This window comes from Glycine soja, chromosome 5 (assembly GCF_004193775.1).
Source record: "Glycine soja cultivar W05 chromosome 5, ASM419377v2, whole genome shotgun sequence".
In the NCBI taxonomy this organism is placed as follows: Eukaryota; Viridiplantae; Streptophyta; class Magnoliopsida; order Fabales; family Fabaceae; genus Glycine; species Glycine soja.
The window spans coordinates 2,981,893-3,005,913 of NC_041006.1; the positions used below are offsets into that span (position 1 = coordinate 2,981,893).

At 29.6% G+C, this 24,021-nt stretch overlaps 2 protein-coding genes across 3 annotated transcripts; both read left to right on the forward strand.

Moving 5' to 3' along the window:
- The first annotated feature begins 9,341 nt into the window (after positions 1-9,341).
- Positions 9,342-14,309, forward strand: LOC114411932 (calmodulin-binding protein 60 A-like). Of its 2 annotated transcripts, XM_028375680.1 has the most exons (8): positions 9,342-9,859; positions 10,217-10,295; positions 10,516-10,575; positions 11,365-11,417; positions 11,576-12,063; positions 12,561-12,721; positions 13,124-13,327; positions 13,417-14,309. In XM_028375680.1, exons 4-8 carry the CDS (start codon positions 11,410-11,412, stop codon positions 13,990-13,992), a joined length of 1,437 nt encoding a protein of 478 aa, XP_028231481.1. In that variant the 5' UTR covers positions 9,342-9,859; positions 10,217-10,295; positions 10,516-10,575; positions 11,365-11,409; the 3' UTR covers positions 13,993-14,309. The 2 variants fall into 2 exon arrangements, with proteins under 2 accessions (XP_028231481.1, XP_028231480.1); XM_028375679.1 differs by lacking the exon at positions 10,516-10,575.
- A 4,561-nt stretch (positions 14,310-18,870) lies between these two features.
- On the forward strand, positions 18,871-22,746 carry LOC114411933 (LIM domain-containing protein WLIM1-like). Its single transcript, XM_028375681.1, has 5 exons — positions 18,871-19,173; positions 20,639-20,735; positions 20,832-20,872; positions 21,014-21,100; positions 22,280-22,746. Exons 1-5 carry the CDS (start codon positions 19,036-19,038, stop codon positions 22,562-22,564), a joined length of 648 nt encoding a protein of 215 aa, XP_028231482.1. The 5' UTR covers positions 18,871-19,035; the 3' UTR covers positions 22,565-22,746.
- The last annotated feature ends 1,275 nt before the right edge of the window (positions 22,747-24,021 follow it).

Here is a 24,021-nt window from a genome sequence, read left to right on the forward strand (position 1 = left end):
TTCATTCATGTGTATAATGTTTCTCTAATCCTGTAATCCTTTTTGGTACTGCTGGTACCCTTAATAATATACTTTGTTTGCTGATGAAAAAATATATAATAATAATGCATGGAAGATGATGGAGTTATTTTCTTTAGTTTGGTTCTCATAATTGTTCTAGATTATCCAATAGATGAAGGAACTATTAGGTTGTCCTTAGTTCACACATATCGGGAAGCTAATACTAGTATATTAGATCTTTATTTGCAACTCGAGCGGTTAGTTTATTTTGTTTTCTCATCTCTGTTAATTATGTGCACATTTATACTGATATACGTTATTTTTTCTATAATTAAAGGGATCTTTTTTTATGTTACGCTTAAGAGAGTTCAAGTAGTTATTTTTATTTATATTAATTAATTTTAGAATTTCATTTCTGACAAGTTCTTGTACACAATACACAGCTGAGTGAGAAGTAAACTTATATTTGTTTGAGCTTAGTCCACATGCTGAATAACTTATATAGTTTAATTGTGTTCAATTTTTAAGCAAGGAAAACTTGTCAAATCTCTAAAAAGTTGAAAATGAAAGTCTTCTAATCTTGCCAACAATCTCCTATCTGGATGCATGTTGTACCTTTTAATATAAGAAAGGGAGGAGAAGGGGAGAAAATCAGCCGGTGAATTTGTTTAAAAATTTAAAAAAGTTAATTTTAAAATAAATGTTTTTTTATATAGATATTTTTTAAGAAGTAAATAGATTTTTTTTCTTAAAATAAATAACAAAATTATTATTTTTAAATAAAAAAGTTTAGATAAATATATTTAAAAAATAATTTTTTTATTAAAAAAATACTTATTTCATCAAATAAGTTTAAACAAGTAAGAATGATCATTGACCCTCGCACTAACCTACATAACAAACAATATCATTTAGTCAAAAATCAACTTTTTATTATCACAGAACAAACTCATGCCATAGTGCCATTGCTTTGGTCTGTGAAAAACTTGGACCGAAATTATGTCTAGCGAAGGTTATTCACCGTGGAATAATTGTTGCAGGGCTTAAAAATCTACAAAAGCTAAACTTAGTCCAACTCCAACCACCAAATACCAACCATTTAAATGGCGTGAAGAATAATATAGGTGCATGAAAACTAATAAAAAGCCACTATACAATTTATGCATCAGGGCAATAAATTAGAAAATTGAAGTTGCGATTTTTCAAAAGCAATCATATTAGGTGTATGTCAGATATGAAGTACATCAGTATAATATTTTCCAATATGTACTACCAAAAAAGTATAGACTGAATTTCAATATGTACCAAAAAAAAATAATATTAGATGTATGTCACATATGGAGCATAATATTTTTCGGATCAAACAAGTGATATTTTTTATTCATAAATAAGTTGTATTATCTTATGCTTATCTTATTTAAAATTTAAACTTTTTAAAAATATATTTGTTTTACTATTTAAAAAATTACAGCAATAGTGAATAATGTAATGAAAATGACAAAAAATACACAAATCATTATGGATAATAGATAGAGACTACTAGATTGTAGGTACTAACATTCAATTATATGTGTCGTTAGCATGCTTAATTATTTAGCTCTTTGATGCTTATATACCTAACGTCGTGTTACGACTGTATTGCATGAAGAGGGTGGATCAGTGTACAGTACACAAATGTCTTGTTAAATCAATAATCTATCTATCCTCAGATATTACATCAGTAGTCGACTGTTATTAATGGCATAGGCAATTTCTCATACCTGTGAACAATGATTGAAGTCGTGGCCTCTTCTTATTTGGTGTTTGTAATTCTAGTCAAGGATTGTGTAACTATTTTGTATATAAAGCCATCGATATAAGGGTTATATAATATATAAAATCATGTAATTGGTGGTGTAAAATGTTTTTTTTCGTGCATTGTTGATATGTAATTCTAGTCAAGGATTAAAAATTATCATCAGGAAATATTCAAAACTTTATACTTAAATTTGCAAAATTATTACGAGAGCCCACTTAACATAGGTAAGCACCACGTCATATATTCATCTTTGCCCTAAAAAAAGATGATTGATTATATTGAATTTAATAGACACGTGTTTTGCTTAGTAAAATTTTACGCGTTAATAAACAATAAATTAAATTATTATTAATATATTTTAAAAATTTATTATTATTTTTATAAATAAAATTAATTATTATAAAATTTAATAAATTTACTAGGCATTATAGTTCGTAATTATTTGGCAGAGGATAGAAAATTATTTATAGAGTGACCTAAAATATATTGCGTTAGATAAATGTTTATATTTATATCTATATAATTAAAATTCACAGTAAATAAGTATTTTTTAAAATAATTTATATTATAATTATAATTTATAATAAATATATATCTTAAAATATTGAAATTATATTTTTATATTTACAATTAACAATTCAAATTGAGATATAGATTAATTTTAATTATTGATATTTAAAAAAACTATTGAAATTCAATTTAGAGATAGAAATAAAAAAAGATATAATGAAAGAGATAAATAATTAATTAATAAATTAAATTAAGTATACATATAAAAATAAAAAGGGGTATTTTATTTATGATTGATAAAAAAAATAACTAGCAACGAAATTAGCATGTGAAATAGAAATACATAGAGAGAGAGTATGAAGAATTCATGTCTAATTAAGAGAACAAAAAAGGAATTTCACTCTATAAATTATCTATTACAGTTCATAATATAAGAGTATATATCAGTGTTTTGGTCACACTAATTCATAATTTAGGGGAAAAATATATTGTCAATGTATATACTATTTTTTCTTATCTTATTCATTTGTATCAAGGAAAAAAGTTTTTTTAACGATTTTTTTTTCAGTAAATAATTTAACAAATTGGTATTCATGTATAAATTTAAAGTCAAATTATGCTTTTCATTCTTTAAGTTTGATTTAAATGTTAATTTGATCTTCTTAATATTTTATTTAACTTAACCTTTTATATTAATAATTTGTTTTAGTTTTTTATTTTATTCAATTTAGTCTTTTAAGTTATATTTTTGGGTCAACATTTTTTTAACTTTACTTTATTTTCGAAATTTTATTAATTTAGAAGATGTTTTGGTACTTAATATGGATATAAAATCAAAATGAAGATAGTTAATGATGACAGAAATAAAGATCCAAGATTTAGTCAATATAATGGTTTTACCATAATAAATTTTGATTAGTGACTGAAGTACGGCGAAGTGTAAGAGGAGAAGAGATCATAATTCAAACATTGCCGATTATAAAACTTTCCTTAAAATTGAAAAAAAATATTAAGTTGGAGAAAATTAGTGTGAAAAAATAATTCACAGGACTAAATTAAAAAAAAAAAAATTAAACCGAAACTTTAATTAACTTAAAATATAAAAAATTATAGTATTCTCAACGTGAAAAACACAAGTTTGTGTCCAAGACCTTTGTTCATTCGTTGTCCCTTTCAGTTGAATGAGTGTGGTTGAAGACAAAGCGGGTGCTCTTTTTGAGATTGGCATGCTTAATATCAGAGGGATATTGAGTAAAATATGCATTAAACGGAAACACTGATGTACCGAGGAAGATTCCGGGAAGATGAAAACAGATAAAAAAAAAAGTTGATCAGTACGTACCTTACACTACAGTACATAATGAGACAAATGGTACTTTTTATTTGCACTATATGTCTTCGTTCTTTCATCAACAATATCTCACTTCAGAAAACGACATTAAGTCTTATTAATCAACTATAACCAGATGAACAGATCTTTGCTCGTAATTATTATAAGAGGATGATGTGATCGCATTGAGTTATCAAAAGATAATAATAGGTGATCTTGTATTTGAGTCATAAATAAATAGTTATATTAAATATTTAAATAAATAATTAAGTTAAATACTTAAAAAGAGGAATTGTAAAAGATACTTTGATCACTAAAAAAATACTAAGAAAAAAAAGATAGAAGGCATAAATGTAATATAAGAACTTCTGAAATTTCATTTTTTATGATGCTGTTTTTTATATATTGAAATAGATGATTTCGTCATTTATATCTCCTGGTCAATTTTGTATAAATTTTTCTTTTTAAAAAAAAAATATTATATAAGGAGGGAAAACAAATATTTAGAGAATTTGTAACAAGTAAATAAAAGGTTCAATTACCCTTTTTAATCTCAATTTTTAATTTTTGCTTAATTTTATTTTTAATAAATTAATTTGGTATATTTTATCTCAAACTTTTATGAAATTAATGAACTTTATATTATGTCATTTTACTCCTAACATAATTGTTTTTTTATCAACTTTTTATTTTTTTTCGTAAATTTTGCACCAAAATTTTTTACTTTTAGTAAATTTTATCCCTTTTTTTTATTTTCTTGGACAAAATTTATCTCAATTTTTTGCACTTATTAATATATAAATGATAGAAAATAAAATTTGTAAATTTCTTAAAAATTATGGATAAAATATGCTAGATTAAAAAAATGGGAGTAAAATTGGTTTAAAAAAATTAAGGGAAAAAATATATTTAAGTCTAATGAAATTTTAGTTTCAGTTTAAGGTTTTAGAAGTTATTTTCTCCATATTTTTTACCTTTCACTTAACCCAGGTTTGGAAGGAGAGAAATAGGAGGAAAGAGAAGATGAAATTAACATATATAGGTAGTTTCAATTTTTTTGTTTTCAACTTTAAACACCTACTGTGAATCGTATATTTTTTTCTTTAAAAAGTTTACTAAGAAGATGCAAGGCTCCTCACACAAGACTATGATGAGAGGATCTAAAGTGATAGTAGAATATAAAAGAAAATATTTACGTTTTTATGAGTTTTTGTGGCTTAAGCCCAAATCAAGCTAAAACAAGCACATATTTAATTTGTGATCAATATTTAAAGTTGAATTCCTACATTTTCATCAAGCAAATTTTGATCTAACCAACCATTGACTCGATGTGGATTATAGGATATAACAGGTATGAAAAAAATCCAACTCCAATTTTGGACTTCTGAAATGACGCATAAGTTTGGTAAAAACCCTAATCTATGCGGATTTTTGTAAGTTCAAATTGGACTATGATTGAGTCGAGGTAAAAAAAAACTCATATTAAATTTGTATTCAAAATTTAAAGTTTAAGTCTTACATTTTTCTAAGGAAATTTAGATCATAATAATCACAAACTTGTTGAGTGTTATAACAAATTAAGTCTAAGAGCCCAAAGTTAATTTGTACCTCTCTAAAGTCTAGTCTAAATCCAATTTATACCAGCTATTAATTTGCGGGTTAAGTTCATATTTGACTAAAGAAATATATAGTTGAATGAACAAATATTTATTCTAAAAACTCTAGTTTAAAATATCGGACTAGATTTTAAAATGTTAAGGTAAAAAGGAAATAATTTATTGTTAAATTTTTTAGCCTGTTTTAATAATATGGCTAATCAATTGTCGAATATTAATCTTTTTGAGGGAAAAAAAACACTTAAATGGATACAATATCTTTCAATGGAGTCTTTTTTGTTGACATAATTTAAAATTAACTAAGAGTGTGTTTGAATGAGAAAATTTTAAATTTTGAGAAATTTTAAATTTTAAAAATTTTAAATACTTCAACTGAAATTTTTTTATTTTTAAAATTTTGTATTTGAATAAAAAAAATTAAATTCGGGAAATTTCAAACATTTTAAAGATTTTGAAAACTTTCATGTAGAAGAGATGATGAAGTTAATAAAGAAATACGCAAACGTTAGACGATCTTTTTTTGTAAGAAGAGAATTTTAATTTCTTACATTTTAAAAGAAAATTGAAATTTTATTTAAAATTTTGTTTTAAAAATTTAAATTCTTTATCCTAAAACATCCAAATAATAAATTTTAGATTATAAAAATTTAAATTGTCTAATGAATTACTTTCTTCTAAATTTTTTTATCCAAATATAGTCTATTTAATGTACTTAACTTTTTTTAAACAGTGTCAGAATGTGTGATTGAGAATATAAATAATACACGTGACAGGAATTTACCATGCAGAATCCAGTCTTCTCAAAACGCAATTCCGTGAGCATAGCACGTCGCCGAATCAAAGTCCAACGTGCAGAGTTTGTTGTTTTGCGCTTAATCAGTGGGCGTCATTAATCATAAATTCTAGCGTTTTCGGTCTTCCTCTAAACACCTCAATAACGTCAAAAAATAATAAAACTATCGTAGCATTAGGGTAATGCTGCAACCTCCTTTAAAGGGAAAGAACCAAGAAAACAATCCTAGTTTCATATATTTAGGGAGAAACTTGACTAATCTAATTTGTCATGCGAAATAAATTTACTAACATTTTCGGTAAAATAAGGCTATGGAATTTTTTATATCATGTTTACTATAAATGTAACTTTTAATTATTTAATTAAAAAATAGTTTTTAATTTTTTTTAATCTTATTGGCAGAAGAAAGGGTACCTAATAGTTATAACCACCTCTTATATGCATAACAGACATGATATGGTTTAAGTTAATTACGGCAGGTGATGATTATAATTTTTTTGTTGGTGTTCGGTGTCATGAACAAAATAATAGCAGAAGTCACAAAAATAACTTTTTATATTATGTTATAGTATTTTTATCATGTCTTTTCGCGTAAAAATATTTTTGGATTTGAAACATGAATATAAACAAAGTAGAAAATAGCCTATTTTGCATTTATATTCAATATTTTTTTTAAAAAATAATAAGCTTCAAATTATTTAGTCATAGAGATTCCCATACTACAAAACTATAATAAATACATACGTGTATAGGGCTGAAATTTTGTCAATGTAAGTTCATTTACTTATTTATTTTAAAATATTTTGGTAAATTACACTTTGAAATAACTCTCTTTCTCTCTCTTTCACCCAGATAGGAATGTAAATGAAGCGATTTAAGCCAAACACTTAAACTTAGGTTTGGTTTTAAAAAACACTTAAACTTGACTTATTTATTTAAATAAGCCTACTTGAAAGTTGGAGTTTGATTTGTAAAAAAATAAATAGAATTTCAGTTTGTTTTGTTTAACTCCTTTACTTAATTAATTTTGTTTTTATGAGAATTTTCTTAAAATATTAGTTAATTTTATTAATTTAGAATTTAATAATTTTTATGTTGAGCATTTATTAAATTTTTTTATGAAAAACCTTTACTTTATCAACATAATCTAATTAAATTATATATTAATTTTAATCTTAATTATTGGTACATGATTTATAAGGATAAAATTAGTTCATGTTTTGGTTTTTGTTCTTACATCATGCTCTGTCACACATACATCCACAAAATACTTTATTTTATATTTTTTTTCTCAACTCTTAACTTATTTTAACGTAACGGACAAAATAATATTTTAGACTCCCACGAAATTTTGTAACTATGAGATTAGTTTGGAGTCAGACAAGTAACTAAATGCAAAACCCATGTACTAACGAATATTTAATTCTCCTACATTGATTTTTTCTTGAAGCTGAATCATTTTCAACCCAAACTCTAGACATACTTTTATCCCAAACCTAGTTACAAAGCAATACTCATATACAGAGTTCGAGCATTTAGTATTTTCAATTTTTAACTTGACATTAAAAAATAATCATGCCTTAAATATTCTAGCATACTTTAAAATGTTGTATCAAAATTTCTCAACTACCAAAGAAACTCCTGCTTCATGCACCCCAAAATAAAACAACACTCTTATTATTATGCTCTTCAACTTCAACGATTGACTCAACAACCAACCAGCCATAATAATGTGTTTCGTTAGCAGGCATTTTCTTTTTGAAAGATGGATTTATTAAGTTTGTTTCTATTTTTTAAGGTTTAATGTCACCTTCGCTATATTAATGATTCTTATTTTGTTTTAGTATATTAAGTTTTAAAGATTTTACTCCTGACATTTTTATATTTTTGAAATATATGGTTTTGATTCTTTTTTTAATTTTTTGTTCGAAAAATTAGTGTTTTATTATCTTTTAAATTTTAGAAAAAGAATCGAAATGATATATTTTGAACATATAAATAATTATAATGAAACTTTTAAAACTTAATGTATCAAAGTGAAATAATTATTAAACATAATAAATCAATAGTGATAATTGATGAATTAAATTATTATCTTATTAAATGGTTAATAGTAATAATAATAATATGGGAGTGAAAGTTATTGTTGTTCGTAGTTTCAAATCTATTTTTTTTATTTACTTAGTATTTTTAACTTTTTAAATAAAAAATACAATGATAGTTTTTAGTCGTTACCATGTTAATTTAATTATTTTAAAATTTAAAACATAGATGGACACTAACATTTCTAATAAAAAGTTTAAAAGATAACTAAAATGATACATTTAAAAAAATATAAAGAACCAAAATAAAACTTTTAAAACATAATGTATCAAAGTGAAACAATTTCGAAACATAATGAATAAAAAATGACATTAAACCATTTTAAAATTTAAAAATTAATAGAACATTAATTTTTTTAACGAAAAATTAAAAATCAGAATAATTATGAAAATACAGAAGATCAGAATGAAAATTTTAAAATTTAATATATCAAAATAAAATAATTATGAAATATAATAAACCAATAACCATTAAGATATTTTTTAATTGTGTACACTTAGATAAGAAACCACTTTAATGCTCTGAATTGATTCACGTATTTAATAATCAATATGTTATGGTTTAATAAGTAATTTTTAAATTTAAGTTCTAAACATAAAGCTACAAGCTACATAAAATATTTAGAAGGAAGGTTTATTGCTTACAAAAATTATAGTCTTAAATTTCAAGTTATGGATATCCAATTGCGTTGAATATTTGAGAAGAGAATTTTATTATACATAATTATGTTTGACTTAAGTAAAATTGTATTTAACAAAAAGTACAATGTGATTTTTGAAAAAAAAAAGTAGAATATGTTTTTCCACAGACATTCAATACAAAAGCTTTTTATTGTTGCACAATATTTTTAACTTAACATATTTTGAAGGAGTGGATGCCATCCATTACACCAGAATTAGTATTAGTAGAAAACAATATAAAGCTATTTACACAAAATGAATAACCCTTTGGTATTTCTCATGGTAAACCATAGCCAAGAAAAAAAATCAAAAGTTATCATGAGGTTTGAAGGAGGGGGTGATGCGTCAGGTCCTACTACGCCAACGCAACGCAAAACTTAAGAGATGGATATCCCCTCACGGGAAGCGCGTCGAAGGGGATGTGTTATGTTATGTGGGCCCCGTTTTACCAAGTCGTAGAACGCGCTTATGCATGGACCCCACTGAGTCTCCCTAAGCCTCAGATCATGTTCTTCCTTAATTTCACTCACTCCCACTTCGTTCCGTGTCGTGGTTTCCCTTGCCCCTCAACACCCAGTGATGGTGGCGCTGTCGCTGTTGGGGAAAATCCGAATCCAAAAGTGGTAGTAGATGACGAGAAAAGCCCAAGGCGGAGAAGCATCCCAGACGCAAACAAACTCGGACAATGGTTAGAAACATGACACGCAAGTACTGCAAAAAGTAGAAGGAGAGAAGAAGAAGCGCTCTCGCCGCTTTATTCATTTCATTTTTGGACCTTACGGAGACACCCCTCTTTCTTGTCCTCTACCCTTTACTTCTCTCCACACAGTATATATGTTACTTTCTGCTTGGTTTCGTCTTCCTCTCCATCTCTCTCGCACCTCATGTTGCTCGATTTCATCACCACCGCTGCGTAGAACTCTCTTTCTTTCTTCGTCTGTTTCTTCCTTAGACCATGTCGCTCAAGCGCCCCCCCGATGATGGGAAAACTCCAGACGACAAGCGTAGAAAGCCTCCTCCTTTCTCCAGGTGCGTCTCATACTCCCAAACTCATCCAATTGGGGTTTCTTCAATTGCCATCCAATGTCATTAATTTTATTGTCGGCGCCAAAATCCTCGCGTGAATTGCATGTTTGTTTAAATGCCGCACAGAATTGAACCTTGTGTTGATTGTTTAAGCTGAAATGTACACTATTAACATCATTGGATTTGGATGAATTTATGTGTTGCTAAAGAAAAATTGGAGTCATTCCAATAGTGAATGGAAATGACAAATCAAACACACACTAAATGTCGCTATGTACTATATAATTGATTAACAGAACTGTGGAGTTTTTTTTTTTTTTGTTTTGGCATTTGACTTTGATTGTAATGAATAACGTGTAGTGTGGTGCGTGACGTGATGAAGTTACAAGCACTCGGGCATTTGCTGGAGCCAATTCTAGAGCCCTTGGTTCGTAAAGTGGTATGAATTTCCCCTATCTTTACATAATGAATTAGTTGCATTTGTATTTCTGTTATTCAATTTTCTTTTCTGTTTATGCCATTTCATGGAGATATGATACTGTTTATTACTCTTGTGGTTTGTTGATTCTTTGTGGACATGATTGTGCATCTTAGAATAATTGAATTCGTTTAGTTAGAAAATTTAAGTGTTGCTCGTGAGTTACCGCCATGCTTTGCAGGCTGCAGATAACTTGTGTTGCATCCAGTTTATGGTGCCTATTGTTTTTGCCTAACTCCAGGTACCATTTCCACCTTGCAGACAACTGCAGACGGCTTTCTAACTAATCCTTTGTCCATATAAAACATCTGCATGTTAGTTATTCCTCATGCAGTCACATATACTACTTCTGTATTGGATTTTGAGCATGTCGTGTCACAGAAGACTTACAAACAAAGGATTTACTTTAGACCTATTTCATGACTTGTTTAAAAACCTATCATTGGGCTTCAACTATTAGATGCACTGGAACAAGTTTAAAAATATTTAATTTGATAAAAGTGAGCTACTCACCTAGTTTCCTAGATTTGTCTATAAATAAAATGATAAACAAGGAAAAATGAAGGGAAAGAAAACGCTTGAATTTGTTCTCGCACCCTTGTCTCCTAAGTTGCCAACCTTTCTTTTTGGGCTTTGACTGGAACAGTTCATGCCTGAATTTGTTCCTGGAGGACTTACCAAAAATGGGTTTTATGCTTCCATTATCTTGTATATGGAAATCATATATGCCGAGTTACATGAACAAAAGACTAGTTTTAGGTTATGCATTTCATAATTTAATCCTGCACCTTATTATTTTGTGATATTTGTGAGATAAATGAACCAACAACATCAAGTTGTGTTCATATTGTGCTATGAGTGGTAAGTCCAGTAATGCTGCAAAATTTATTTCCCTTTCTAGGTCATTAGTTTTATAAAGAAGTGGATGTGTGATTTTTGAACTGAAATTTGAATTTTGGTCCTGTAAGTGTTAGTTCCACTTTTATTGATAATTGATATCAGATACCAATCATATGTGACCTGTTTACAGGTTAAGGAAGAAGTTGAAGCCGCCCTAAAGAGGCATTTAACCAGCATGAAACAGTAAGAAATAATCTCCTGCTGATTATTTAAATTCCAGTGCCTTGGACATGGTATTGAGCGAAGGGAATGGATTGGGAAAACAAGTTTTAGCTGAATGATTTGAAATTGTTTAGCTTGACTCTAGTTGTTTCTGATGCATCCTTTTCACTTGTTTTCAGGACCTGTGGAAAGGAGTTTCATACTACTGAATTAAGAAATTTGCAGCTGCAGTTTGAAAACAGCATTTGTCTTCCTGTCTTTACAGGAGCTCGAATTGAAGGAGAGGATGGCTCCAACTTAAGAATAAGTTTAGTTGATGCCCTAACAGGGAAGGTTGTTAGTACAGGACCTGAATCGTCAGCTAAGGTGGAAATTGTAGTCCTTGAGGGTGATTTTGAAGAGGAAAGTGAAACTTGGATGCCTGAAGAGTTCAAGAGCAATATTGTGAGAGAGAGGGAAGGAAAAAAGCCTCTTCTTACAGGAGATGTAATTTTATATCTTAAAGATGGGATTGGTATGGTGGGTGAAATTTCATATACAGATAATTCAAGCTGGACAAGGAGCCGTAGGTTCAGACTTGGAGCAAGAGTTGTGGACAACTTTGATGGTGTTGGAATAAGAGAAGCAAAGACAGAATCATTCATTGTCAGGGATCACAGAGGAGAATGTGAGTGTATATATATATATATATAACCCTTATCTGCTTAGATGTATCAAGCTAATGTTTCATATGCTATCAAAATTTACTTTTAGACTAATTTTGAACCCTAAACGGCTGATGTTGTTTATGATATGAAATAAAAAGAATGATGAAATGTTGAACAGCACAAAATACATGCAATTTACATGAATGTGATGGGTTTGCATAACATCTTTCTATGTGGATAAGATAGTAACAAAATCCAGGATACATGCATGCTGTTTACTAGTCTTGATTTATTTTATTTTTTATTCCATATCCATGTGATTTTCTTTTGGTGTAAATAAATTAATTATTTAACTTGCATTCTGTATTTTGTTTTTTGAAAAGAATTGAACGTGTAAAAAACTGAGTCCCTATATCACAGTAAATTTATATAATAGAACATATTTGAGCTTTTCAAGTCACTTGTCAAAACAAGAGAGGGATTTGAACTTAGTTTGAATGTCTATTTTTGGCTGCAGTGTACAAGAAGCACCATCCTCCTAGTCTGTCTGATGAAGTTTGGAGATTGGAAAAAATAGGCAAGGATGGAGCTTTCCACAAGCGCTTGAGTCGGGAAAAGATCCTTACTGTTAGAGAGTTTCTCACACTTCTCAATCTGGATCCAGCAAAGCTGCGCAGTGTAATAATTTAGAGTTTCTTTTACTTGCAAATTGTTCTGATAAATTGTCATTTGAAGGATTTTAGTAAAAACTTTCATTGGGACAGTTTAGTTCACTGTTTGTGTCAACTGTCTAGGCATTTAGATTAGCTTTGTCATTATCAAGTCAGACACCTCCTAGGTAATAGATTTATACATTGATTAGGACATCCCATATTGTTCGTGTTACTGGCATGATTAGGCTCTATGGGAGAATCATTATATAAAACATATACGATCTTATTCTCATCCTCGTATAAATTTATATCACTCCTGTGATTAATCAAAGTTCTGAATGATAAACATTCTAATAATGTCTAGAAATAGCTAAGTACTACCTTTCTCTTGGGCAAATGAATAAATTCATTGCTTGGAAATGTGCAGATACTGGGCACTGGTATGTCTGCAAAGATGTGGGAAGTAACTGTGGAGCATGCTCGAACTTGTGTACTTGATACAACGAGGCACGTGTACTTCCCTTCTAATTCTCAAGAACCTGGTGTGGTCTTCAATGCTGTGGGACAAGTGACAGGACTGCTTTCTGAATGCGAGTATGTCACAGTAGAAAAGCTGACTGAAACTGAAAAGGCATTTATCCCTCATCACCTATTACTTTCCTTACTCTTTCCTTCCTTCTCTTCTCTTTAATAATTAGCAATATGATTTTCCACCATCAGGCTGATGCTCAAAACTCAGTTACTGCTGCATTAAGACAAGGGGAGAAATACACAACTTTTGAAGATGAAGACTCTCTCATGGATGGGTCTTCACACTTAACTAATGTACTCTACTCCCCAAGCTCTCCCAAGACTGAGGGATCAAGTGCCATTTTGGCTCCCCAAAAGACTGGAGGATTCAATTATCCGCCTGCAAGTGCCTCTTCCCCAGATATCATGTCATCCATTTATTCTGTTGGTGGAACTAGTAGCTTGGATGACTATTGCTTGCCTAATTTTGACAGCATGGGCTTTAGATATGATCAGACCCTCAGCTTTCCAGTCCAAGTTTCCAACTCTTTGATCTGTGACACTGATTCAATGGCTCATGCTTTTAGTGATGAAGATCATCTGCAATTTTTTGACACTGATCTTCAATCTCACGTTCAAGCAGATTTACAGGGTGCTATTGATAGCTTCAGGCTGGCACGTCCTACGGCCAATGGTGGTGCACAGAGGAGATGGAGAAAGGTATGCAATGTCCTAAAATGGTTCATGGTTAGGAAACGAGGAAATCAAATACAGGTAAGGTTGTGAAGAACATGAAGTTTCAGTTACTATTGTACATTGTGCCCATGAATGCAGCCAAAAAAATATTCTGTTCCTTTATAGAGATAAGTTATGGTTTCTCTTAGTTGTAAATACATCTATGCATTTGTTCTTATAGCTTGCTAGATATCATAGAATTGCTCTATCCTTTTGTTATTAGGATGTAAATACTTGTATTTTACAGTCAGGAGAGGATTTCTGGTTGATGGCAGATGCTTTGTAATTTCAAGATCCATTGACCTTTATTCTAAATCATATTTTTGTAAGCATGTTTTGTCCAATAAAATCAGTTTTCCCCCTGAGAATGCTGCTTCAAGGTTAAAACTTGATCAGATGTTTGGATGTTCAATACATACGACAGTAAATGTACTCACCCTTTAATTTTGTTTTAATCCAGTAGTCTAATAGTTGGATCAAATAACAAAAACACAGAAGCTACTATCTCCAGATGTGGATCAATTGATTTTAGATGCAGATCCAAACATGCAGTAAAATGAACTTGTTTAATAAAGTGAATTTTTTTTTATTTGTTTACCAATCTCTTTGTTTGAGGATAAAGAACTTCATTTTACTTGGAAAAAGAGAAACTGATATGAGCTATGGAAGAATATGTCACCCTACTCTACAAGCTATTCCTGGGGCTGAATTGCAGAATAATTTGAAGGATCATAGGCATCAATTTTAAGTTTCAAGGGTGTTAAACAAAGATAAAAGTTGTTTAAAAAAATTACTTAAAAAGTTAGCTAAAAGTTAAAAAATTAACTTATTAAATTATAAGTTTTTGGTAAAACTAGCTATTGAAGTAATTAAAAAATATAAAATGACATAAAAACAATAAATTTATTATTTATTTTAAAAAGATAATCAGAAAATTTAATAAATGTATTAAAGATAAAAATGAAAAAAATATTAAAAGTATTTCAAATTATGCAAAAAAATTACTAAAGAAAACTTGAATACCTTAAACTAGTAAAAAAAATTAAAAATTAATTAAAATGTCTTATCAAATATAACTAATTAAAAAAAATTAAAAATTAATTAAAATGTCTTATCAAATATAACTAATAAAGGGGGATGCAATTTGGTACACAGCGGTGCATGGATCTGAGTGATTTGGTTGGGATGAAATAAAATGATGTTTCGGCAAAAGGAAATACAATTCATGAGATTTTGGAGGCTTTGCAAGTATCAGTGTGTTAGGTTCAGAAGGAAAAGGTTTTTATTTTCACTATAATCGTGGATATTAAACCCAGTGGTTTGTTTTTATGGGATGGTACCTCACGAAAATGAATAGACGAGAAGGGTGCACAGAATGACAAATTATGTGTGATAGTAGCTTCGTTGAATGGTCTCGGAGACAAATATCGAGGGGCGAGGTTTGTTGGGGTGTTTTCATTTTGGTGTTATAGGGTTGGGCTTTTTGTCAAATATGGCTGGTGGGGACAATTTCAAATGTGAAAAGTGTTCATAATTTTATCATTTTTGTCATATAATTATTTGAGGGGCTTCAGTTAAGAGATAGAGGAGTCGGAATGGTTTTTGAACAGTTAAATACAAAATTCTAGAAATAGAATCAAGCTTTGTCTAAATGTTTGAGTTTGATAATCATGTTGATTGGAATCGTTACCTGGTGCTGGCAAAGATCTTTAGTATCTCAGTTAATCATAAAGCCTGGGATTGTTTAGAATGGAACAATGAGGATGTTTACGTGGCTCTTTCATAATAAAATGGGCCGGTGATATATTCATAAAATCTAATTAAGCTCTTATCTATGATTATCCAGCCTCACAGTCACTGACGCGCCTCATATGAAAGTTATTACTTTATTTTCAGTCAATCTGCAATTATTGGGAGGGCAATCATGAATAAGGATAAGTTTATAATACATTACTATGCACCACGAATGACCAATTTCTTTGTTATTTTATACCGATAAAATTTTAAATGCTCAAAATGTTTCTTTTTTTATTAGGAAATCGATGGCTTTTTTTTTTTTTAATTATGTCTGGAAGTTGGTTTTTTGGAAAATGACTTCCCAGCATGTAATTTTTGATTTATGCGGGGGAATAAGTTTGGATTTTTTTCAAGTTTTCCTACACCGAGAGATTTTTTTTAGTTTGTTAATATCATGAAATGAAGTACCAAGGATAATTCAATTGGTTGTTGAACATAATACATGAGATATTATAAACTTTTCTATCATATCTTCGATTTCTATTGATATAAGAAAAAAAATCATGAAATGGCATGGAATTGGAGTAAGGAATTGGAGGTTAGAATATCATGTGTATAGAGAAACAAATGTGGCGATTACTTGGCTCATTTAGCTCATACAGGATCTTGGGTTACATATTTTAGATACACCCCCTGGACCCTATAGGATTTGCTTGTAACTTCTTCAAGTAAAAATGAAACGAAGATATTGAATGGAGTTCTAAACAAACAATGCGATTTTAAAAAATAAATAAATTCCATGGCTTTGAAAATCAATAATATGATGTCTTTTTATACAATAAAACAGTAGGAGTGTTATTTTCATATACTGTAAGTATAAGAATTTTACACTGTTAGTTTATAAAAAATGATATCGATAAGTATAATTTTAAAAATAAAAATTATTTTCAAAAAATAAAAAAAACACTCAAAGCACTATCTTATATTTATCATAACAAACTTAAAAGAAATTAAAATATATAATTATTTTTATTTAAAACATTATAAATTTTCAAATTAAATTAAATAATTTAAAAATATCTAATATATATTTTTTATATTAAAAAATTGATTCTCCCATCTGTCCAAGTGTCCATGTTGGCGCCTATACACTAGCAGATGCTGCCACGTGCATTTTATAGTGTGGTTGCCAGGTTTCAAAAGTCATGATCAATAAATGTATTATTTGCTAAAGTAGTGGTATTTGTTTATATTACAGCATGCAAAATACCTTAGCTGCTTAGTTCAACCAATCTGGCTTCGTAGTTAGTACAGTTTACATGAATTGTCAACATCATTAAAGTCACAAGAAGTTTGAACAAGTACAAGAATATATGCTTGCAATAATTCATTCTCTCCATTAACAAAAAAAATATTCTTACGGGTGTTCTTTATAAGGTATATGATTATCTATCATGTTTATGTATCATATCACATATATTTAAACATTAGGAACCTTCAATTTTCGTATGTTTAATTTTTCTTAACTCTACTTTTAGTAACTTTCAAAATATTCGTTAAAGTTTAAGCAAGCTGCAGTTGATAATTTGCAGGTGTATAGATTTTATTTACTAGTCTTTATCTAGATATATGATAATGATAGTACGAGACTCTCAAATAAGTTCATGTGTGGTTTATAAAAAAGAAGTTCATGTGTGATTTCAAAAATAAAGTCTATCAAGATGATGATGGTACGAGATCGAGGCTCAAATGAAGTTAAAATATAATTATTTTCTTTGCTAAAAAGAACTTCCTTAAAACTATAAAAAAAAGTTTTTTTAAACTTCAAAATAAATTAATTCAAACATTAAAATATTTGACAATCACATTAATTAAGGCACCTTTTTTTTAAAAATGTTTAAACTTTTTTTTTTTACAAAAATTAAATAAATTCTTTAAAAAATACATAAAAATAACTTTAATTATTTTCTTGAACACTAGAAAGAGTAGCTTCTAAAATTAAATGAAAATTAATCATAAAAAGAGTTTTTCAAATTTATTCAAATACACCTAATTTCTTATATTTGTTTTAATTAAGATTTAGGCACATATATTTCTTACAATTGACCTTAACATGCTAGAAAAACAAAAGTATTTTTTTCAACAATTTAAAAGTGTTTATTTAATGACGTTTAAAAGATTTAGGCACCTCAGTAAAAAAAAAAAAGATTTAGGCACCTATGCTTGCAGCAATAGTGGGTAATAAAAAGTTTGAAGAAAAATAAGATAAAAAAAAAACAATGCTCAAAAAGAATTATTTGTACAAACGCCAAACGAGATAAAAGGGAGAGAGGGTACCCCTAGTATTTGATTACATTACTCTCAATTAAAATGATGGGTCAGAGTCATTTACTTTGAATTCTTGAATTGTTCATGCACCCAACCTTTTTTACTTAAAAAAAAAGTCAGATCTTTCGGCCAATCAACTTTTTTACAAATTAGATTTTTAAAAGCCAACAGAAATTTTGATAAATACCCTTCTCAAGTCACTATTTTATTATTTTACTTTTCTGCATACACAACTGGAAAACAAATGCCATTGAGATTATTCACTTATGTTTTCAGTGTTTAATTTAAAGTTAGATATAAAAAAAAAATCATTTGCAATTTGAACTAAAAAAGTTAATTATTTTTACTGTTGATTGGTAAGTATCCAAGGTAATTCTCATCACCCAATTTAGTTAGTTTGAATCTATGCAGAAACTAGAATGAAAGCCACATCAGCTCTCTGCCATCAGATAAAAATGTCAATCCACCTGAATAACATGACATAACATTGAATGATAAAGACATGTACATGGTACATACAAGACAAGGTCCAATAGCTAAGCTTGATTTCTTAAGTATAGTGATAGAAGTTTAATTTTCTAATCGTACGTATAGAAATTTTTTTGCTAAAAGAGATAAAACCAATTTGAATGTTTTCTATGTTTTAAAAAGAATTAATCTTCGCCTATCAGTCGAGAAATATCTTGGTGCAGATAAAAAAAAAATGTGCATAGTACATACATATATATCTGTCTTAGTTGATGGTAGAATGGTCATTTCAGCAGAGGCTCTGCCAGTGCCATGGGTGGCCCAAAGCCGCATCAGCTAGCCCCAAATCAAATCATCAAACCGGCCATTATGAATACATACAGCTAACATTGTTATTATTTGTCTTTTGTTCAAGTCTTTTAATATAGACCAATGGACAATTGAACATGATCGCGACCCAATTTCCAAATTTACCCATCACAGAATTTTGGAGAAAGAAAAAAATACAAGGAAGAAAGAAAGTCTTCAACCTCTATTCAATTCTCCAAGTGGGATTTTGAGATGGCATCATTTGCAGGCACTACCCAGAAGTGCACAGCATGTGAAAAGAAAGTGTATTGGGTGGAACAGCTCACTGCTGACAACAAGGTGTACCACAAATCTTGCTTCAGATGTCACCACTGCAAGGGCACCCTCAAGGTGAGACCAAAAAAACATAGGAGTAGGATCATGCTCTTAAAATTTAAATTGAGTTTTCTTTGCTTGGATCAATGCTTCATATGAGCTTTCACTCTTAGATTAGTCACTCGATCGGTTCTTTTATTTTCTTCTTTTGGATTGATGATGCTTTTAGTTTATGCTTCCGTGCATGTTGAGCTTTATGAGGATATTTTGCTAAAGAAGACCTGCTAGAATATTTATTCTGTTTCTAGTAATAATCATACAACGTGACTTGAGTCAGATAGGAAAAAGGAGCAATGTAGTCATAGAATTAAGGATTAAGATAGACCAGACCAGAAATGATGATATGATATCTATTGGATGTTAGTGAGGAAGGAAGATCCAGTGTCGTCAATAACAGGTAGAGAATAGAGAGACTGAATATGAAGAATGTGTCCCTGAGTAGGGAAGAGACCAAATGAATCCATGTGGCAAATTCTTATCATAAATGTAGAATAAAGGACATTCTTGTTGACATAAGTTCAGATCAATTACTTAGCTCCTATTTGTACTTCCTTTCAAAGAGTGCTTAACACTCTTCTCCAGATGTCATTCTTCACTGCTTTGCATTTCGAAATTTTTTAAGAGCCCAATTTCTTGTCCCATATGATCATGCATTTCCGTCTTTAGGCATGACCATGCAGGAAAAACTTAATTTTCTCAAAAGATATGATCATGCATTTCCATCCGGATGCATTTTCCTTTGTTTTGTCAACTTTGCCATAAATAGCAGTAACGGTAGTAAATGGTAGTATGCACTTAACTATAAGAAACTACTCTCAGATGCGTTATTTATGATTATTTTTGTATTTTTCTATAATTTTCACATTATACTTATTGTAATTTAAGAATTCATATTACCCTAAAAAATATAAAGAATTCATATCTGGATCTGAAAGCATACCATTTATCTAACTGCTATCTTGTTCAGCGATGTCTGAGCTTGCGATGCACATTACATTTATTCATTTAGATGGGTGTTCAGCTGACTAAATAAATTTTAGTAGTTTTTTTTTTTTTCTTTTTCAACTTTGAATCTGTAACTGTAAGCCAATCACATGAGCCACTGACTTGCTGTATGGATTAAAGTTTGTGACGACTTTCTACTCCGTTATTTGTTTGGGAATTTTGTTTTTTCTTAAAATATTTATTACAGTATTTTAGAAAAAAAAATATTAATTATTTTTCAACAGTATTTTTCTCATTGAATATTGTTGGTCCTAAATGTTAATTAATTCACAACTATAATATAATGTTTTATAATGAGGACATTTTAATAAAATATATTTTTTCGAAGTAGTTAATAGTTCTTTTAAATGTATATATTATCTTAAAAGATAAATAATTTGAGACAGAGGAAACAATTTCTACTACCAGAATTTTGAAATAGAAAAAAATATTGTGCATAAATTCTTAATCATCTTTTCCTCGTGCATCCCTGCAGCTGAGTAATTATTGTTCCTTTGAGGGTGTCCTATACTGTAAGCCTCATTTCCATCAACTGTTTAAGATGACTGGCAGCTTGGACAAAAGTTTTGAAGGTGAATTAATGCTATATAGTTTGTTTCTTAAGTACCATAAATACTTTTTTTTATTTCTAACAATAAAATACTGGCAACTTGTATTCATGCTTGTAGGTGTTCCAAGAAGTGTTAGAGTGGAAAGATCTGCTGATCAGGTTTTTACACATTCTTAATACACACAAAGTATTTCTTTTTCATCCTTAGGAGTCCGGATTTATAATTAGTGTTTGTAAAGGTAATTGCCACTTGTCTTTTTAATTTATTTCCTTTTATATTGTCTCTTGGGAATTCTACAGGTCCAAACCAACAAGGTTTCAAGATTATTCTCTGGAACACAAGAAAAGTGTGTTGGTTGCAAGAAAACAGTGTACCCAATTGAAAAGGTATATAATTACTATGATAGATCATAGATATTAGATAGTGTGTTGTTAGTTCTCATCTTGTTAGTAATTTTGAATCTTCCCATTGAAAAATGCTTTTCTAGAATAAGTGTCTTTAAAACGAACAATTAAATTATTTTTTTTATCCGAAACCATTAAGAATCTATCTACCTTAAATTTTAATAGATTAATATCATGATACACTTGAATTAAATTAATAGCAGATACATTCTTAGCGCTTACCTTAAAGCAAATTCACTTTGAAAGATACTATTTAGATTAGACCAAGGCTCCTTGTATTCTTTGGTATAATTTTAGACCTTTAATTAACACATGGATGGAGATACAAGATTATTAGCTTAATATTATTAAACATAGAAGTAGAACTAGAAACAGAAATATAAAATCATGATACAGAGAGCCTATGGAGTAAACGATGGCTTGAAACCATAGGAACCTCAGCTTAAGTAAAAATTCGAGTCAAATTTGCCATTGGCCTCCTATTTTCTGAAGTCTAATACCAAGTTAGTATAAGTGTATAAGTATTTGAAAAAGGGGTAAATAAAAGAATTGAAGACCCAGAAATAACAGCAAAAATAACACAGTCCACAGTAGCGGAAATTGTCCAATGGGTCTAGATAACTTGCATTGCAAATTTTAGTGTTTTTTTCTTCTTAATTTGCAGCTTTTCACTAACTTTGCTTATGATCTCATCATTAGTTCTAAGCTCGGGTAAAGAAGGACAATTGCGTTAATTTGGTTCTCCACAACCAATATAAAACTTGTCAAAAATTCCAAATATGAACATTCACGACGAATAATGTATGAACAAATACATAAATATCACACTATTTTTACTTATTTATTATTTTCATGGTTTTGTAAAGGAAATGCTAAACAAAATCACAAAAGCAAAATAAATTATAAACAATATGATATTATTTTTGTAACAGCTAGTGAAAACGAATCAATCATAAATGAAAACAGATCAATGGTACCCCTAGTCCTAGATATGCCAATTCAAATAAAAGCGTGTCAATAAACAACAAAATGAAAAACCTAGTGTAAACACTTAAAACCACATTAGATCTACTAAGACCATTAATTATCCTAGATCATATATATCATGTTGTTGGCCTCCAACTGTCTCTATTTGACTGATGGCGCAGTTCTTTTTTTCAGGTGGCTGTTGATGGTAAATCTTACCACAAGTCTTGTTTTAGGTGCACCCATGGAGGTTGTGTAATAAGCCCATCAAATTATATTGCCCATGAACATCGTCTTTATTGTAGACACCACCATACTCAGCTCTTCAAGCAGAAGGGCAACTTCAGTCAATTAGACAAGCATGAAAATGTCCAAGTCATCACTGAGATCACAATAACACAACACACTGAGAACACAACACAACATCCGGATCCGAGTAATGGCAATACTGATACAACTCCAGCTGAGGAATCTAGTTAGGCATCAATTAGACTGTTACAGTACCAAATTCTAGTTTGTTTTGTTATGTTTGTTACAATATTTGTGAGGCAAGCTTGTAACAAGATATTTAATTTTATGATTTTTTTTTGGTTGTTTAGAATTGAGAAGTAATTAATATGTATCTTGGTATTATTCTAATAAACTATATATTGATGGATATATTAACTAAAGTTAAATCTAGTATAAGGAATTAGCTTCTCCCAACACAACTAATTAAGTTATAAATTTCTTACTATAGAGATGACCATATTTATATCTAATAGTATCTCAAATAGGATTGTTTTTTAAAGAGGAAAAAAAATATTGGTGCATCTTTATTATGCTTTATTTTTTATTCAAAATATAAACTTCATGTATGTTATTTTTCATTTCTAGAATCAAATTTAGTCCTCGGCAAATGTCCAGGTTTTCATTTTAAGATTTACAAGATTTGGACTTTGTACGCATATATAGCTAATACAGTTTTGAGTGTACGTGAGTTGTAAACATGTTTATGGCCGAGTAATCCGCAACCACTCTAGTTGCCCTGCGTATGTGGGATTTGTTTCCCAAGAAAAAGATCATAAACACTTTTCTCATTTATTTGATTCATTGGTGCAGACCGGGAAAAGGATTTAACAATGAATGGCATGCAAGTTAACTTCATCAATCATCAGTCATCACCTAAACGTTTTGCGAAGGGGTACATGTCACTTGGAGAGAAAAAAAATCTAAAAAATCATACATTATCAGTCAAACTTTGAAGGCGGTTTCTTAATTTGTTTACTAGCTGTTAGTTTCTGCTGTCCAAATATGATTGGTCTCTTTCTGTACATGTACACTTTCAGACCAAGCAATGTTTGGTTGAATTTGCTTCCAACAAAAATTATCATCTCTTAGGAACCCATAATTTTAAAAAATAAAAAAAGAGACAAAATAGACATCCACTTCCTCTTTTTCAGGGTATGTATATCACTGCATACATGCCTCTCTCGCTAGTATTCTTGTGGAACTGTTCTGTGAAAGAGATGATACAAACTAAAGACCCAAACACATATAACTGCAATCTGGAAAGAGAAAAGGCACGTTTTGCTCGAATATCTATGCGTATCCTCCATGATTGTTCATCATATAGAGAGAAAATAAAGTGAAAAAAAAAGGAAATAATAATAGACAAACAAAAAGCAAGAAAGAATGCAGTGTGGCTGATGTTATGGATTTTTTAAACACTAAGAAAAGCACTTTGGGGGAAGAAAAGTTAAAGAAGCCAAATATTGGTGGGCCGTGTGTGGAAGGAATTCTATGTAGTCTATGATGGAATCTTGAGACCCCTCGTGCAGTGCAACTAATTTCATGCGTAGGAAGTGCACGAGTGGTGAGCTGGTTGCAATTGTCCTATTCTATAGTTCTTTCTTTCTTGTTTTTTTTTTTTAATATGAGTTGATGCAATATCTTTA

Excerpts from the sequence above, each read along its gene's own strand:
- LOC114411933 (XM_028375681.1), top strand. The coding sequence starts at position 19,036 with ATGGCATCATTTGCAGGCACTACCCAGAAGTGCACAGCATGTGAAAAG. Across the intron at positions 19,174-20,638 it reads ACTGCAAGGGCACCCTCAAG|CTGAGTAATTATTGTTCCTT; the intron begins GTGAGACCAAAA and ends GCATCCCTGCAG. Across the intron at positions 20,873-21,013 it reads TGGAAAGATCTGCTGATCAG|GTCCAAACCAACAAGGTTTC; the intron begins GTTTTTACACAT and ends GGAATTCTACAG.
- LOC114411932 (XM_028375679.1), top strand. The coding sequence starts at position 9,786 with ATGTCGCTCAAGCGCCCCCCCGATGATGGGAAAACTCCAGACGACAAG. Across the intron at positions 11,418-11,575 it reads CATTTAACCAGCATGAAACA|GACCTGTGGAAAGGAGTTTC; the intron begins GTAAGAAATAAT and ends ACTTGTTTTCAG. Across the intron at positions 12,722-13,123 it reads ATCCAGCAAAGCTGCGCAGT|ATACTGGGCACTGGTATGTC; the intron begins GTAATAATTTAG and ends GGAAATGTGCAG.